Genomic DNA, 13,957 nt, shown 5'->3' on the forward strand with positions numbered 1-13,957 from the left:
CAGCAACTACAAACACAGAAGACACGACTTAAATACACTCAGAAAATCACAGGGAGATTACACACACAGGTGGGAGACACAGCTGGGAATCATTAACGGGACGAGAGGTAAAACTGAACACACTCACATGAGACACAGACCTTCACAATAAAACGGGAACAAGAAACCATCACACTAAGACGCAGAGAGACAGACAGAAAATGACACATGGAACTAGACATACTAAGCAGACACAACCGAAGAGCAAATCCTAAACACAAATAAACAGAAACATGAAACCCTAATAATAACATAATCGACATCATCAACACAACAAGAAAACAATCCCTGATGGAAAATTAAACCAAAACATTATGAACTCAAAATACTGGGTAGAAACTAACCCAGAACCGTGACACTGTGCTCCCTGCTGCTCCCTGCTGCTTCTCCTCACTTTCATGTTTAGAGTTCTGCAGAAGGATTTTATTTTGAAGGCTCTGACAGGAAGTTGTGAGGTGTCTCTGTCTAACTTCAGAGGAGGAAACTTTGTTCAGTGTGTCAGCGGTGCTGTGATCGAGCTGCGTGCGCCTGTTCCTCAGAGTTAACGGGACTTTCAGCGGAGAGGAAGATGCTGCTGCGGCTCGTGCTGCAGGTCCTCGGTAAGAAAGCACACACGCAGACTGACACACACACACAGTGTGTAACACGAGCTGACTGCATGAAGCCCCTCTGTGTAGTTACTGTGGTCCCTACATGCGGGCTTCATGTGGGGCGGGTCTCCCCGTGACAGCTGAGCTCATCATCCTGATATCTGCTTGTTTAAGAAGTGCGTCAGTGCTCGTGTGCGTGTGATTCACGGCAGAAATAAAAGTACTTTGTATAAAAACTAAAAGCTTGTCTCACAATATTAAAAGCCCCGTTTACCATAGAAAGCACTTTAATGTGTCAAAAATGGTTTTTGTTCACAATAACGCCACGTGCACAATCATCTGTGTTCAAGTTCACTGATTAATAAAGTTATAACAATCCTAAAACAACAAATAGACATTTTTCTCTTTTTTTATTCAACACCAGATGTTACTCTGTGTGTTTGTACATTTTTAATGCTTAGTCTCAGAATAACTTGTGTCCTGAATTGCCCCCTTATAGAAATCCCCCTGAACAGGTCCCCTCCCTGGTCCTCTGGTCACATGACTTACAGTAAGGTCCACAGTAAGATCGTCACCCCTGTTTTTGTTTTTCATACATCAGAATGTCTCACTGTGACTGTTACTGTACAAACTGATATCTTTGTACGGTTGGTGTTCATTTCATGTCAGGAGATAGAACAAATGTGAAAACTAGGAAATATTAATGCATTATAATATTGTTACTATATTTAAGAAGTATTATATATGCTGGTGGTACCAGGACGAACGTCAGTAAAGGTGTCCATGTAAAAGTGTGTTTAGACGTCGAGGTCAGGTGGTACAGCTGCAGAAGTGTCACTTCATGAAATCAGTATGTTCTTAAAAGCTTTATTACGTTTCTCAAACTGTTTTTAACAGCTGTTATTATGGTTGTTATTTTTATTTCATGGGGTTGAAAAAACTGTCATGAAAAATGTTTCATCTGCTTAATGAGAACTTCCTTCTTTTCTAAGCCCGACACATGAAAGCAAATCAAAATGCACGTTCCCTTTGGTTTAGTCACCCCTGTTATATCCTGTCCACTCGGTTACCTGTGTGTGTGTGTGTTGTTTTTATGGTTAAAAATTAACTAACTAAATTTCTTTTATAGATGTCCTTATGATTAATTGAAGGGAGTAAATTTACAAAAAACAATATTTAAAAAAAATGAAAATGAAACAAAACCATCCGTCTTCAAAGTCGATGACGCCTTTTCTTTAATAATGCTTGTTTATTAACACGTTCATCGTTTGCAGATTACAGTCAAGGATTAAAAGCACTTCATTCCTAACAGAGACTAGTCTCAGAACGTTTCACTTCTGTGTTTTTCAGACGTGCATCAAAGTTTTCTTTGATGTTTTTTAAGCATCCTTCGAGTTAGTTTTTGTTGGATGGGAAGAATCCATGTTTGAGTATTTAGCAGAAAACGTGGCTTCTGAAACCACTTTTCCCACGATGAGAACCACTAGAAAAATCCACAGCATACAGGTGATTAGTGTTTTTTGTTGTGTGTGCTTGTATCTCCTTCCAGTTTCCCAGCATGTCCTGGCTGTGGTGGTGGAGGTGTATGAGGGGGCAAAGTCTGTCCTGCTGCCCTGTCAGTACACAGGTCTTATACTTACGAACCCCACAGTGCTGTGGACTCGCAATGATCTCGACCCCAAATCTGTCCACGTGAGACGAGAGGAAACAGATGATGTAACAGGACAAAAGCAGCGTTACAGAGGGCGCACATCAATGAGGCCTGATGCTCTGGACACTTTAGACTTCAGCCTCACTCTGAGAAAACCCCAAATGACTGATAGTGGAAACTACACCTGCTCCATCAGAAATGAAAGGGCAGAACTGAAACTGACCGACGTACAGCTGCATGTCAAAGGTAAGAAACCCAAACAAACAAAAGAAAAATGTCAAATTAAAGGTTGATAGAAAAGATATTTCTTTTGCTGGAAACTGGAAAATGGCATTAACATTTTCCAGATGTAACATCAAAATCTCACAGGTAGATTTTTTGGTGTTTCTACTAAATCTGGATGATTTGATTCAGACGGTTTTACATCCTGTATACGCAGGAAAACCTGCAGCTCACAGGCCTAATAGAGGCCGATGTGCAACATGTAACAGAGGATGTCATTTTAAGAAGATAAACTTGACCTCTGGAACTATGAATGACAGGATGATAAAGTGCTGCCAGCTGTTCTTTATTCCAGAAGAATCCACTTCCAATCAAGTAGCTTTCATTTATTCATTTATTGAACAGGAAGCAGGGTTATGCATTCATAATGTGAGTGTGGAGGTAGTGTGGTAAGGGGGTGTTATACAAGGGCCAACATGAGAAATTAGTGACGCTCCCTTAACGGCCTCAAGCTGCCACTTGTGGCACGTCTGGAGGAAAGGCAGATCATTTTGAATGTTGTGGATCCAAAACTTGGCACCGCCTCCATCTATGATGGCCCAGGAGCTCCGTTTCTGGGTAGATGACCTGCCACATACCAGCATCAGGCCGCCGCATCAACAACATGTTGGGAGTGATTGAATCAAAATCAGCTACGTTTGAGGGGACATAAACATAACTGATGATGGGCTTGGAGGTGACGATGCCCTCTACTTTGCTGAGTATGGTCCTAAAGACTTCTTCAGTGACATGCTCCGAGATGGTGTAGAGCTGATTTGATGGAACAAATCTCCCGTTCCCATGAACCACCGTGTGGAGCGTATGGAGGGTTGAAATGGAGATGCTGGCTGGCCAACTGTTTTCAGAGCAGGGCCGAGATGCGATCCTTGACATGACGATGAACACCAGGTGCTGCCATTTGTACTGTGTATGTACCACATGTAGTGAAATGTATATAAAATTTGAATAGACACTGAGGAGTGGAGGCCTACTGTAGGAGAGCTTTGGCTGGACCCTGCAGAATCCAACCAAGTCGTATTTTGGATCCAGGTGCTCCACTGGAGTCAGGAAATGTGGGTAATCAGAGCAATCAGCAACAGTGGTTGAGCTTGATGGAACAGCCCATATGACCAATCATGATCGTGTATGGTAAATGGTCTGCATTTGTATAGCACTTTAATTAGTCCCTAAGGACCCCAAAACGCTTTACACTACATTCAGTCATCCATCCATTCACACACTGGTGATGGCAGCTACATTGTAGCCACAGCTGCCCTGAGGCACTGACAGAGGCGAGGCTGCCGGACACTGTCGCCACTGACCACCACCAGTAGGCAAACATGGGGTTAGTATCTTGCCCAACGGGGCAGCCTGGGCTCGAACCACTGACCTTCTGATTAGTGGCTGACCTGCTCTGTCACCTGAGCTACAGTGTATGTCTCTATCTTTATTTACACACATGTTCTGTTGCTTGTTAGTGATTACTAAAGGTAGCATTGTGAAGACTATTTATATGGATTTTATAGTGTCCAGTTTAGTTACCATTTTAAACAAAAAGAGAGAGAATCATGATATTTATATATTATTAATATGTATTTTTACTGGTAGCAGAGATCAGAGCACGTCAGTTCTCTCTTTACCATGAGCATGGCTGCTGCTGCTTCTGATATTATGGTTCATTTTCCTCGTAGATCAGCAGGTGGAGGTGAAGGTGGAGGAAGGATCAGACTCTGTCATCCTGCCCTGCAAAACAACACCTGACCTGCCTGAAAAGGCCACAGTGGAGTGGACTCGCCCCGACCAAGAACTCACTATGGTCCATTTGTATGCAAACAGAAGTGACCATCCTAAAAATGTAGACAACCTTTACTGTGGTCGCGCAAAGATGAACAAAGACCTGCTGAGAACTGGAGACCTCAGTCTGACCCTGAAATACCCCACAGAGAGAGACGGTGGAGGATACATCTGCACCATCCACAGGGACAAAGACATCCTGAGACAGAAAGTAGTGCTGCAGGTCAAAGGTCAGAGATGTGGAAAAACATCAGGGGTCAGTGCAGGAGATTGAGGTTCAACAGTCATGTTGATATTGTTTCATGTTTCTCAACAGAACCATTTCCGTCCTGGGCCACAGCTCTCCTGGTTTTTCTTGTTCTTCTTCTAGTAGTTTCTGCGGGTCTTTTATTTCAATTCCGTCATTATTTGGTGTCAGGTGAGTGTCTCCTCCTACACTACCCATAATGCCGATGGTTAGCAGAGCTGAAGAGAAACTTCCAGGTTTGTTCCGGAAGTCAGAAAACCTCCTTCAGACTCAGTCATTGATCAGTGAACTCAATCAAAACCCTCTGTTCACTTGGAAAAATGTGCTGACAGTAAATAAGCTCAGTCTGTTCTTCTGCTCTTCATCCAACATGTCTGCAGACGAGTTACCAAAGAACGAGTCAGGAACACATCAGGAGCATGATGGAGACACAGTCTAACACTTGTGTCTCCATCATGCTCCAAAACGTTGTTGCTTTGACTCTCGTCTGCGGGTTTTTATCAAGATGAAGGAATCCAGAAGAAGTGTAATAATAACAATTTTCAAGAACATCAGTGAGGTGCAGATTGTTTGCCATATTTGGTTAAAGGTGCCTTAGTGAGTTGCACTTCAATGAAAAGTACTCATATGAATGGGGATTGAAATTTTTACTCAACAAGACAAAGATGATGTTTTTTATAAGGAAAAGGTAGAAAATGAGGTCAGGCACAAGTTACAAGATCAAGTTAAATGTTATGCGATTTAAACAGTTCAAGTTTGTGGTTTGAAACAATGACGTGGATAATACATTTTAGTAAGGTGTTAAATATGAGATGGTTCATATGAGCAGCAGACAGGATTTCTCTCAGAGCTCTGTAGACTGTGTTGATCAGATGAGTGTTGGACCGTAGATGTGTACTATTTAATTCAGCAGCAGACAGTAGGTTCACATTAATGGAAAAGAAGAGCAAAGATAGAGTTTTAACTTTAAACTCACATATGATGCAGGCATACATTTCTGTTCTGTCCAAATCTCTAAATAAAAGAATACATGTGATCAAACCAGGTCAGCATTCATTGTTCCAGAGTTTCATGTCAAAGCAGGAAAAGGGTTAAAGATGAATGTTCAGTATACACAGGTCACAGTACTGTTAGCTGCTCAGTGGGTAGAAAATATGAGACCGTTAATACTTTATTCATCCCCGAGGGAAATCCGGTTAAGGCTGCCAGCCTCGTCAGCGCCATCTTACCCTCCAACCATACATACATTACACAAACATCACATGGACAGGTCAGAGAGGTAAACAATGGAAAATGCACAACATGAGGAAAGACGAGGAGAAAAATAACTCCCCCAGACTGAGCTCCAACTGGGAGATCGGGGGGGGTGAGTGTAGGTGTGCGTCAGTGTACATGTGTATGTGTGTGTGTTCTGTGTTCAACCGAGAGAAAGTGTCCCTTCACCTGGTTAAGCTAAAGTCAACAATCTTCTTCAATGCGGGCGGCCTTGAATGAGGGGAGAGAGAGTCACAACAAACAGTCTTATTATCTAAAGGAGAGTTTTGTTATTCCCGTCAGCTTTTGCCTTGAGCATCCAGCTGGTGCCAGGGGGGCCGCATGAGATGAAGATGGTAGTTGTTTTGGTTAGGGCGAAAAAACTGCATCTAGTTTTACAGCTGGTGTAACGTCCGTCACTGGTCACCAGGTCTCTTAATTCCCGTTGTTCTTCTTCAAGATCTTATCCATAATGTGTTCCAAAAACACAGTCTGAGTGCTCACAGCCCATCGTCTATCATGTCGGCCAGCCTTGTGGGATTTTGAACAGCTTCATCTGCTTCTTGTTCTTTTATAAGCCAGCTCCAATCAGCCTGAACTCTGTTACCGTAGTTCTGAATTGGTAGATGTCCTTCAATGTCCTCCATCAAGAGTGTCGCCAGACACACGACGCAACCGACCATCGAGTATCCAGAAGCAAACGTCTCCACAGGACAATCGGGCCCTCTCAAGCGAGACTATACAAAAGACATGAGAAACTGAGCAGGAAAGATGAGGGAGAGGAAGAAGGAGAAAGTGCGACCGCCTCCATCAAGAGCCAAGAGACAAGATCAATAATTTGTTGGGATTTAGGTTTATCAAGAAATGAGAGCTGCTCCATCCAGAGTGGGATGGATGCCATCTCTTCTAACAAGACCAAGTTTCCTCCAGAAAGATTCACAATTATCCATAAAGCCCACATCGTTTTTTGGACACTACTCAGACAGACAGCAATTTAAGGCGAACATGCGGCTAAACATGCAATTCAATATCATTTTTAGTGACCACCCGTCACCGGGTGTCATTACTGCCGACGTGAATTACAATTTTACTGAATTTATGTTTACCTTTTGTCAGCAGTTTCAAATTTCTGTGCTGTGGTTTGCTTCCGTCCTTCAGTTTTCTCTACACCTCTGAAAACCTGCTGCTGTCTGTGTTTGTTGTTCTTTCAGTGATTCCAGTGAAGGTGGAGGTGGAGGAGGGGGCGGAGTCTGTCCAGCTGCCCTTCAAAACAACAAAACACCTGTCGGGGGAAGTTCAAGTGAAATGGGAACGTTACGAGCCGTTCCAGAAGGCTCACGTGTTTACAAACGGCCCAAACCAATTTGAAGAACAGCACGAGGTTTACAAAGACCGAACTGTGATGAACAAAGACCTGCTGGAAACTGGAGACCTCAGTCTGACCCTGAAACAGCCCACAGAGAGAGACAGTGGAGAGTACAAGTGTTTGGTCTGGAGGAAGGGAACCTTCATCAGAAAGAAAACCGTGAAGCTCAAAGTCAAAGGTTGGTTTGTCTGTTTGTTTGCTGGCTTGTGTGATTGTGTCTGACTGTCTCGAGTCTCCTCTGCAGGTCCAGGATCAAACAGAGGACATCAGGACCAGAAGCTGCTCCATTGATCCGACTCTGAGTTTTACCCTCACCACTCGCCTTTTTGTTCATTTAGTGAGTTTTAATGTCACAGCGTGATAATACAGGAACACACGTTTCACTTTAAGTCCAGTCACATCCTCAGTCTGTCTTTGATGTGTGTGATCAGCTATTGTTCGACGTTCCTCATCTGTTTCTCACCATCTTTACAGTCTGTGCTGTTTAACCTTTTTAAGCCATTTTTGGGCTTTTTCTGCACTTTAATTAAACACTTTTAAATAAAGGTTTTACTTCACTTATCGTTTGGTTTTCTTGTGTCTTTTGTATGCATTATGTTGCACACATAGTCTAGTGTTACCTTTGTGTTTATTTGGGGGTTTTGTTTGTTGTCATTTAAAGCTATAAAAACATTTTCATAGGTTGAAAACTTATTGTCAGTTTTGCAGAACTTCAACATTTCTATTAGAGAGACTAAAACTGACGTCCTCCCTTTCAAACCTTCTTTTCAGCTTCAGGTTCCAGCAGAATATAAATCCACATGTTGCTAAAAGCTGTCAGTAGTCTGTGTGAGACATGCTGTAACGCTTCTCCTCCGAGTTTAATGTTGAAAGTCCTTTTTATTTTGAAGGAACTCAGGAGGGTCTTCTTATCAGGAAACTTTTCGTCGTGCACCAAAGCCTGCAGTGCAGCGAACACCACAGTGATTTCTAACTAAAGGTTTTTCCCAGAGGAGGAGATGCTGCTGCTGTTGTTCGTGCTGCTGGTACTCGGTGAGAGCGCTCTTTGAATGCACACACACACACACACGGTTATTTAAAATAATTTGAAGTGTGTAACATGTATAACTACTCACTGCAGTTACTTTACTCCTGCTGAAACCTGCAGGCTTCATGCTCATGATCCTGGTATCTGCTCATCTGTTTAAGAAATGTTCCTGTCCTGTCTCACTAATACTACCACAGTAATGCCTGTAGTGAAGTTTGGCCACATTAAAGGTTATAAAAGAAGCCTGGTGCCAGATCTATTGTAGCTTCAGCTAAATAAATGAGAACAGTGTGTTTTTGCTGCAGGTCAGTTTAACAAAGTGCTCATAATGTCAAATGTATTAGTTGTGTTGTTTAGTCCCCACGCTGGTTCATCCTGGTGCCTTTTTAAGCTTCACTGATTCACAGGTCATTGTTAAACTTAACAAACAACATTTAGTTTTTGTTTTATTTGTAACAGTTTGTTCTGAACGCACAAACGTGCTCTGGTCTTTTTAAATTGAGGACTTTTGGCTGTGCAGTGTTCCAGGTGTGTCAAAGCACCAAATGTCTGATATGGAAGACCAAGAGATTCACACACATTGACATAAAGCTTTTTTGATTTGGTGTTTAATTGTACAGTAAAATACAGATTAGTAAATACATGTAGGATTTTTTTTAAAATTTACTTTGGAGACTGACCTGGATTTTTTTCTATGCTCCTGTTTGAACCATCAGCTCTGCTTTAGCATTACTAACAGGTGTGTGTGCTCGTACAAAGGACTTTTAGCTCCAGCATTCACACTCTGTGCAACATTGAACCTCTTAAGCTAATGTGCTAAAACAGCTAATGCTAGCATCAGTGCATGTTTGTGTTACTCTAACCCAGGGGTCCCCAATCCCAGTCCACGAGGGCCGGTGTCCCTGCAAGTTTTGGATGTGTCCTTGAGCCATCACAGCTGTTTTAAATGGATAAATTACCTCCTCAACATGTCTTCAGTTCTCCAGAGGCTGGTAATGAACTAATCATGTGATTCATGTGTGTTGACTCAGGGTGAGATCTAAAACCTGCAGGGACACCGGCCCTCGAGGACTGGGAGTGGGGACCCCTGCTCTAACCAATCAGAGAGCTCCTTTCATCACACTGCATGGCTGATTTGTTAACTGGTTTCATAGTTATTTTCAAAAACATCTTTAAAGCTGAAAATTGAAAAAGTACTTTTTACATTGAGAGTTTAGCTTTTTTAAACTTCATCTTCAAATTGAAATCCTTATTACTGGAGTGATAGTAGATCTAGAAATATTCACTATCAATGATTCTTGTTTTAATTAAATTATCACACAATAATTAACTTTGTAAGTGTCCAAATAAATAAAAGAAAAATAATTAGCAGATTCCCACCCTCATACATTTTGTGATGAAGACGAACACACACTCTCGCTCTCACACACACCACGATAAGATTTAAGTGGATTTATGTAGCTGTGAATTTTTAGATGTTTGTTTTCCAGACGTTGTACATTTGTTGTTGTTTTTTCTCTTACCAGTAGAGCAGTTGGAGATATGCTGTTCATTTCTATTTGTGCTCTAGTCATTTATTACATCTACGTCTCCTCCACCCCATGTTTTCCTCCTGCCTGTCCTGCCTTAGACATCATCATACTGTACACCAGATATATTTTAATAACTGAAACAACACAAATAGAAATTCAGAAATAAAAAGATAAAAGAAACACATGAACCAGAGGAGACGGAGCTGATCTTGGAAACAGAGCATTCGCATCGTAATTCTGATGCTGCTGCAGAGGATTTAAGAAGGAGAGAAGAAAATTCACGAGTCGATGAATTTACTGATGCACTGTAAGTTCTGAGTTCACTGCAGCATCTGGCCTTTCTGTGTGGAGCTTGCGTGGTCTCCTCCTGTATGAGTGGGTTCTCTCAGGGTTTCCTCCCACAGTCCAAAGACATGCAGTCAGTGGGGTTGAGGTTAATCTGTGATTTTAATTTGCCCGTAGTGTGAATGGTTGTCTGTCTCTGTGTCAGACTAATGGGTCTAATTGCATAATTACATATCCACTATCTGTGGCTATCCAATAGATAGCTTGAATTCATCTCGTGCAGTCTTTCACCAGTTCATGGGAAACCCAGTCAGCAATTTTCTGTTATCTGAAACGTAGCTGCTGCAGTGCAGCTACACTTTCTACACCTGTGTATGTAGGTCAGGGGTCACTGAGCTTACCGAGCCAATAATTAGATCTAAAGGGTTTAGAATCAATAACATGACAACAAATTTATGCACCTGTCTGATTTTGTTTAAACAATTATTGCACACTTTCTGTTAATCCAAGTGTGTGTGTCTCCTATATGATATATTTAACTGACATTTTTATTGTAACAACCAACGATTGTTGGGCAGGAAAATAATGACTATTAACAAGGTTGCCCAAACTTTTCATCCCACTGTATGGAAAAGCTCTTTTTTAGAGCTTTATCATTTCACACATAAAAATATTAAACCTTTCCACACTTGCTCAGATGTAGGGAGAGAAAAATCAGGGGGATTTCAGTCTCTTTCTATCCTCATTATACGGGTTAGTTAAAGTTAATTAGTGTTTCTGTTTTTGTGTTTGTCTCCTTCCAGTTTTCCAGCATGCCCTGGCTGTGATGGTGGAGGTGTATGAGGGGGCAAAGTCTGTCCTGCTGCCCTGTCAGTACACAGGTTTTGTAGTTGAGGACCCCACAATGATATGGACTCGCACTGATCTCAACCCCAAATCTGTCCATCTGAGACAAGAAGAAACTGATGATCTGAGCGGACAAAACCAGCGTTACAGAGGGCGCACGTCAATAAGGCCTGATGCTCTGGACACTGGAGACTTCAGCCTCACTCTGAGAAACCCCCGACCGACTGATAGTGGTGACTACACCTGCTCCATCCGCACTGGAAGGGAGGAACTGAAACTGACAGACGTACAGCTGCATGTCAAAGGTCAAAAACCCCAATCTGTAATTACAAGTCAAAGATGAGAACAGTGCTGACACAGGTCAGAGGTCACAGTAAAAGGTAGTAGAAAGGGGCTAAACCTAAAAAATGACAGAAACATTTTCTAGACTCAACCAGTCTGGAAACATCAAAACAAAACTGGAGAGAGAAAGAGACCATGACTGGGGAAATCTGAGGTAAACCAACATGAGCACACTGAGGACAGGACACAGAGACAGGCTGGTCTGACTAAATGAAGTCAGATGCACTAAAATAATACAAAAGTCATATAAAATAAAATGTAAATACAATAGAAAACTCAAATATGAACATTTTATAATCCCAGCTCAAAGACTGGGTCAAAGACACAGGACCATCACAAACACAGATGCCTTGATTATCATCAGTGTGACTGCTGCTGCTCATGTTGTGGTTTCTTGTCCTCTCAGACCAGCAGGTGGAGGTGAAGGTGGAGGAAGGCTCAGACTCCATCATCCTGCCCTGCAACACAACACCTGACCTGCCTGAGGACACCACAGTGAAGTGGACTCACTCTGACCGAGAACTCATGATGGTCCATGGGTGTTCAAATGGAAGCGACCACCAGGACGACCTTTACTGCGGTCGCACGAAGATGAACGAAGACCTGCTGAGAACTGGAGACCTCAGTCTGACCCTGAAACACCCCACAGAGAGAGACGGTGGAGGATACATCTGCACCATCTACAGGGACAAAGACATCCTGAGACAGAAAGTAGTGCTGCAGGTCAAAGGTCAGACATGTAGCTACAGGTCAGAGTTCAGAGCAGATTGAGTACAGCGTTCAGCAGTCATGTGATATTGTTTTGTTCGTCCACAGAACCGTTTCCGTCCTGGGCCACAGATCTCCTGGTGTTCCTGCTTCTTCTTGTAGTTGTTTCTGCGAGTCTTTTGTTTCATTTCCGTCATGCCTTGGTGTCAGGTGAGTCTCTCATACTACACTACCCATAATGCATATAGTTAGCAGGTGTCCTCTGGTGGTTTCTTGACTTGTTCTGCTAATTTATTCATTAATATGTAAATATTTAATTTGCATATTAATGATCAAAGTCACAGCCCATTGTTCATCTTACTGCTATCTTACTCCGTACAGTTGTCTATACATGTTTCTGTACATCGTTACCTGCATATACAACCTTCAGTTTTCAGATGTAAATAGGACCACTTTGTGTTTTCCTTTTATATTTTACATCCCCTTGCTATAAGAGTTGTGTAACACCCACATTTCTCATTCGTGGGAGTTTTTTGTATTCTTTTCAAATTCCACCAGTAAGATTGGGGAGACCTTTCTCCATTACATTAGCCTGTCCCTGCTGGTGGTGTCGTTCAAACAGGAAACAAGTCTTTGTTAGTCTGTAGATGTTGGAGGAGCTCCTCTCAGAGAGTCTGCAGGACAGTTTGGTCTGAAAGCTCCTCCTGTGTCCTCGAGGATCAGAGTGTAAAATGAGAAGTGAACAAACACCTGCTGAACTTTGACCTCCAGGAGAAAACCTGATAACGTTCCCCCTGTGAGAACAGCGAGATCTGCTCTGAGCTGCTCCGTAAACACAAATCAGACTTTGTGCGTTAGATTGTTTGAACCTTCAGCATTCAGTGAATCTACAGATGGATGATTCAAACAGGACATGGCATTTCTCTACACCTCTGAAAACCTGCTGCTGTCTGTGTTTGTTGTTCTTTCAGTGATTCCAGTGAAGGTGGAGGTGGAGGAGGGGGCGGAGTCTGTCCAGCTGCCCTTCAAAACAACAAAAAACCTGTCGGGGGAAGTTCAAGTGATATGGGAACGTTACGAGCCGTTCCAGAAGGCTCACATGTTTACAAATGGCCCAAACCAATTTGAAGAACAGCACGAGGTTTACAAAGACCGAACTGTGATGAACAAAGACCTGCTGGAAACTGGAGACCTCAGTCTGACCCTGAAACAGCCCACAGAGAGAGACAGTGGAGAGTACAAGTGTTTGGTCTGGAGGAAGGGAACCTTCATCAGAAAGAAAACCGTGAAGCTCAAAGTCAAAGGTTGGTTTGTCTGTTTGTTTGTTGGCTTGTGTGATTGTGTCTGACTGTCTCGAGTCTCCTCTGCAGGTCCAGGATCAAACAGGGGACATCAGGACCAGAAGCAGCTCCATTGATCCGACTCCTCTGACGGCTGATCGATCAGTGTTACGACTGCTGTCGTAATGTTGTCTCTCATGTGCAAATGTAAGTGTGCAGGTGCATTTCTGTCATTGGTGGATCCCGGAGATGGTGCCTGCTGATTGGCTAACTACATGGAGACAACATATTTACACAGGAGCATGAAGGGGTGGACTGCCTTTGTTTTTTATCACTGTTTTCTCCTGTTTTTGTCAGTTTTGGAGGTACGCTGCTGTCATTTAATTTCTTTGAGTATGTTGTTTGTATCCTTGTCTCAGGGACCAAGCAGTAAAGCATAAAGGACACAGGTGTTTAATTTAAAAAAATGGGGTTTTATTGACCCAAAAGTATAAAAAGATATTTAACAAAGCTAGAACTTAAACAGGCAGACCAGCAAAACAGGTCAACTCAATAGACTAAGCTCAAGATAACAATTAACAAAACCTCAAACAAACATAAGACAGACTGAGCTCCTGAAACGACACACGGGGGAACGTTAATACTGGTTTAGCTAAACCACATGACACACGGGGGAAAAAATGGCTGCCATGTAACCAACTAATACAAAACAATTAAACAAACTTGAAACACCCT

At 42.5% G+C, this 13,957-nt stretch overlaps 3 protein-coding genes across 5 annotated transcripts in view; 2 read left to right on the plus strand and 1 right to left on the minus strand.

The window, feature by feature from the left end:
* LOC102789482 (methylglutaconyl-CoA hydratase, mitochondrial-like) overlaps positions 1–13,957 on the minus strand; it is a 674,272-nt gene that overhangs the window by 47,337 nt on the left and 612,978 nt on the right. The gene's annotated exons all lie outside the window — the stretch shown is intronic.
* LOC148103163 (butyrophilin-like protein 2) lies at positions 425–7,765 on the plus strand. Of its 2 annotated transcripts, XM_087838606.1 has the most exons (6): positions 425–638; positions 2,179–2,526; positions 4,233–4,565; positions 4,652–4,753; positions 7,048–7,380; positions 7,447–7,765. In XM_087838606.1, exons 1-6 carry the CDS (start codon positions 608–610, stop codon positions 7,491–7,493), a joined length of 1,194 nt encoding a protein of 397 aa, XP_087694732.1. In that variant the 5' UTR covers positions 425–607; the 3' UTR covers positions 7,494–7,765. The 2 variants fall into 2 exon arrangements, with proteins under 2 accessions (XP_087694732.1, XP_087694731.1); XM_087838605.1 differs by lacking the exon at positions 425–638 and having other exon boundaries at positions 2,052–2,526.
* On the plus strand, positions 9,356–13,518 carry LOC148103164 (butyrophilin-like protein 2). Its single transcript, XM_087838622.1, has 6 exons — positions 9,356–9,390; positions 10,848–11,197; positions 11,641–11,964; positions 12,051–12,152; positions 12,914–13,246; positions 13,313–13,518. Exons 1-6 carry the CDS (start codon positions 9,356–9,358, stop codon positions 13,357–13,359), a joined length of 1,191 nt encoding a protein of 396 aa, XP_087694748.1. The 3' UTR covers positions 13,360–13,518.

This window comes from Neolamprologus brichardi, chromosome 3 (genome assembly GCF_056152115.1).
Source record: "Neolamprologus brichardi isolate AB-2024 chromosome 3, ASM5615211v1, whole genome shotgun sequence".
Classification (NCBI taxonomy): domain Eukaryota; kingdom Metazoa; phylum Chordata; class Actinopteri; order Cichliformes; family Cichlidae; genus Neolamprologus; species Neolamprologus brichardi.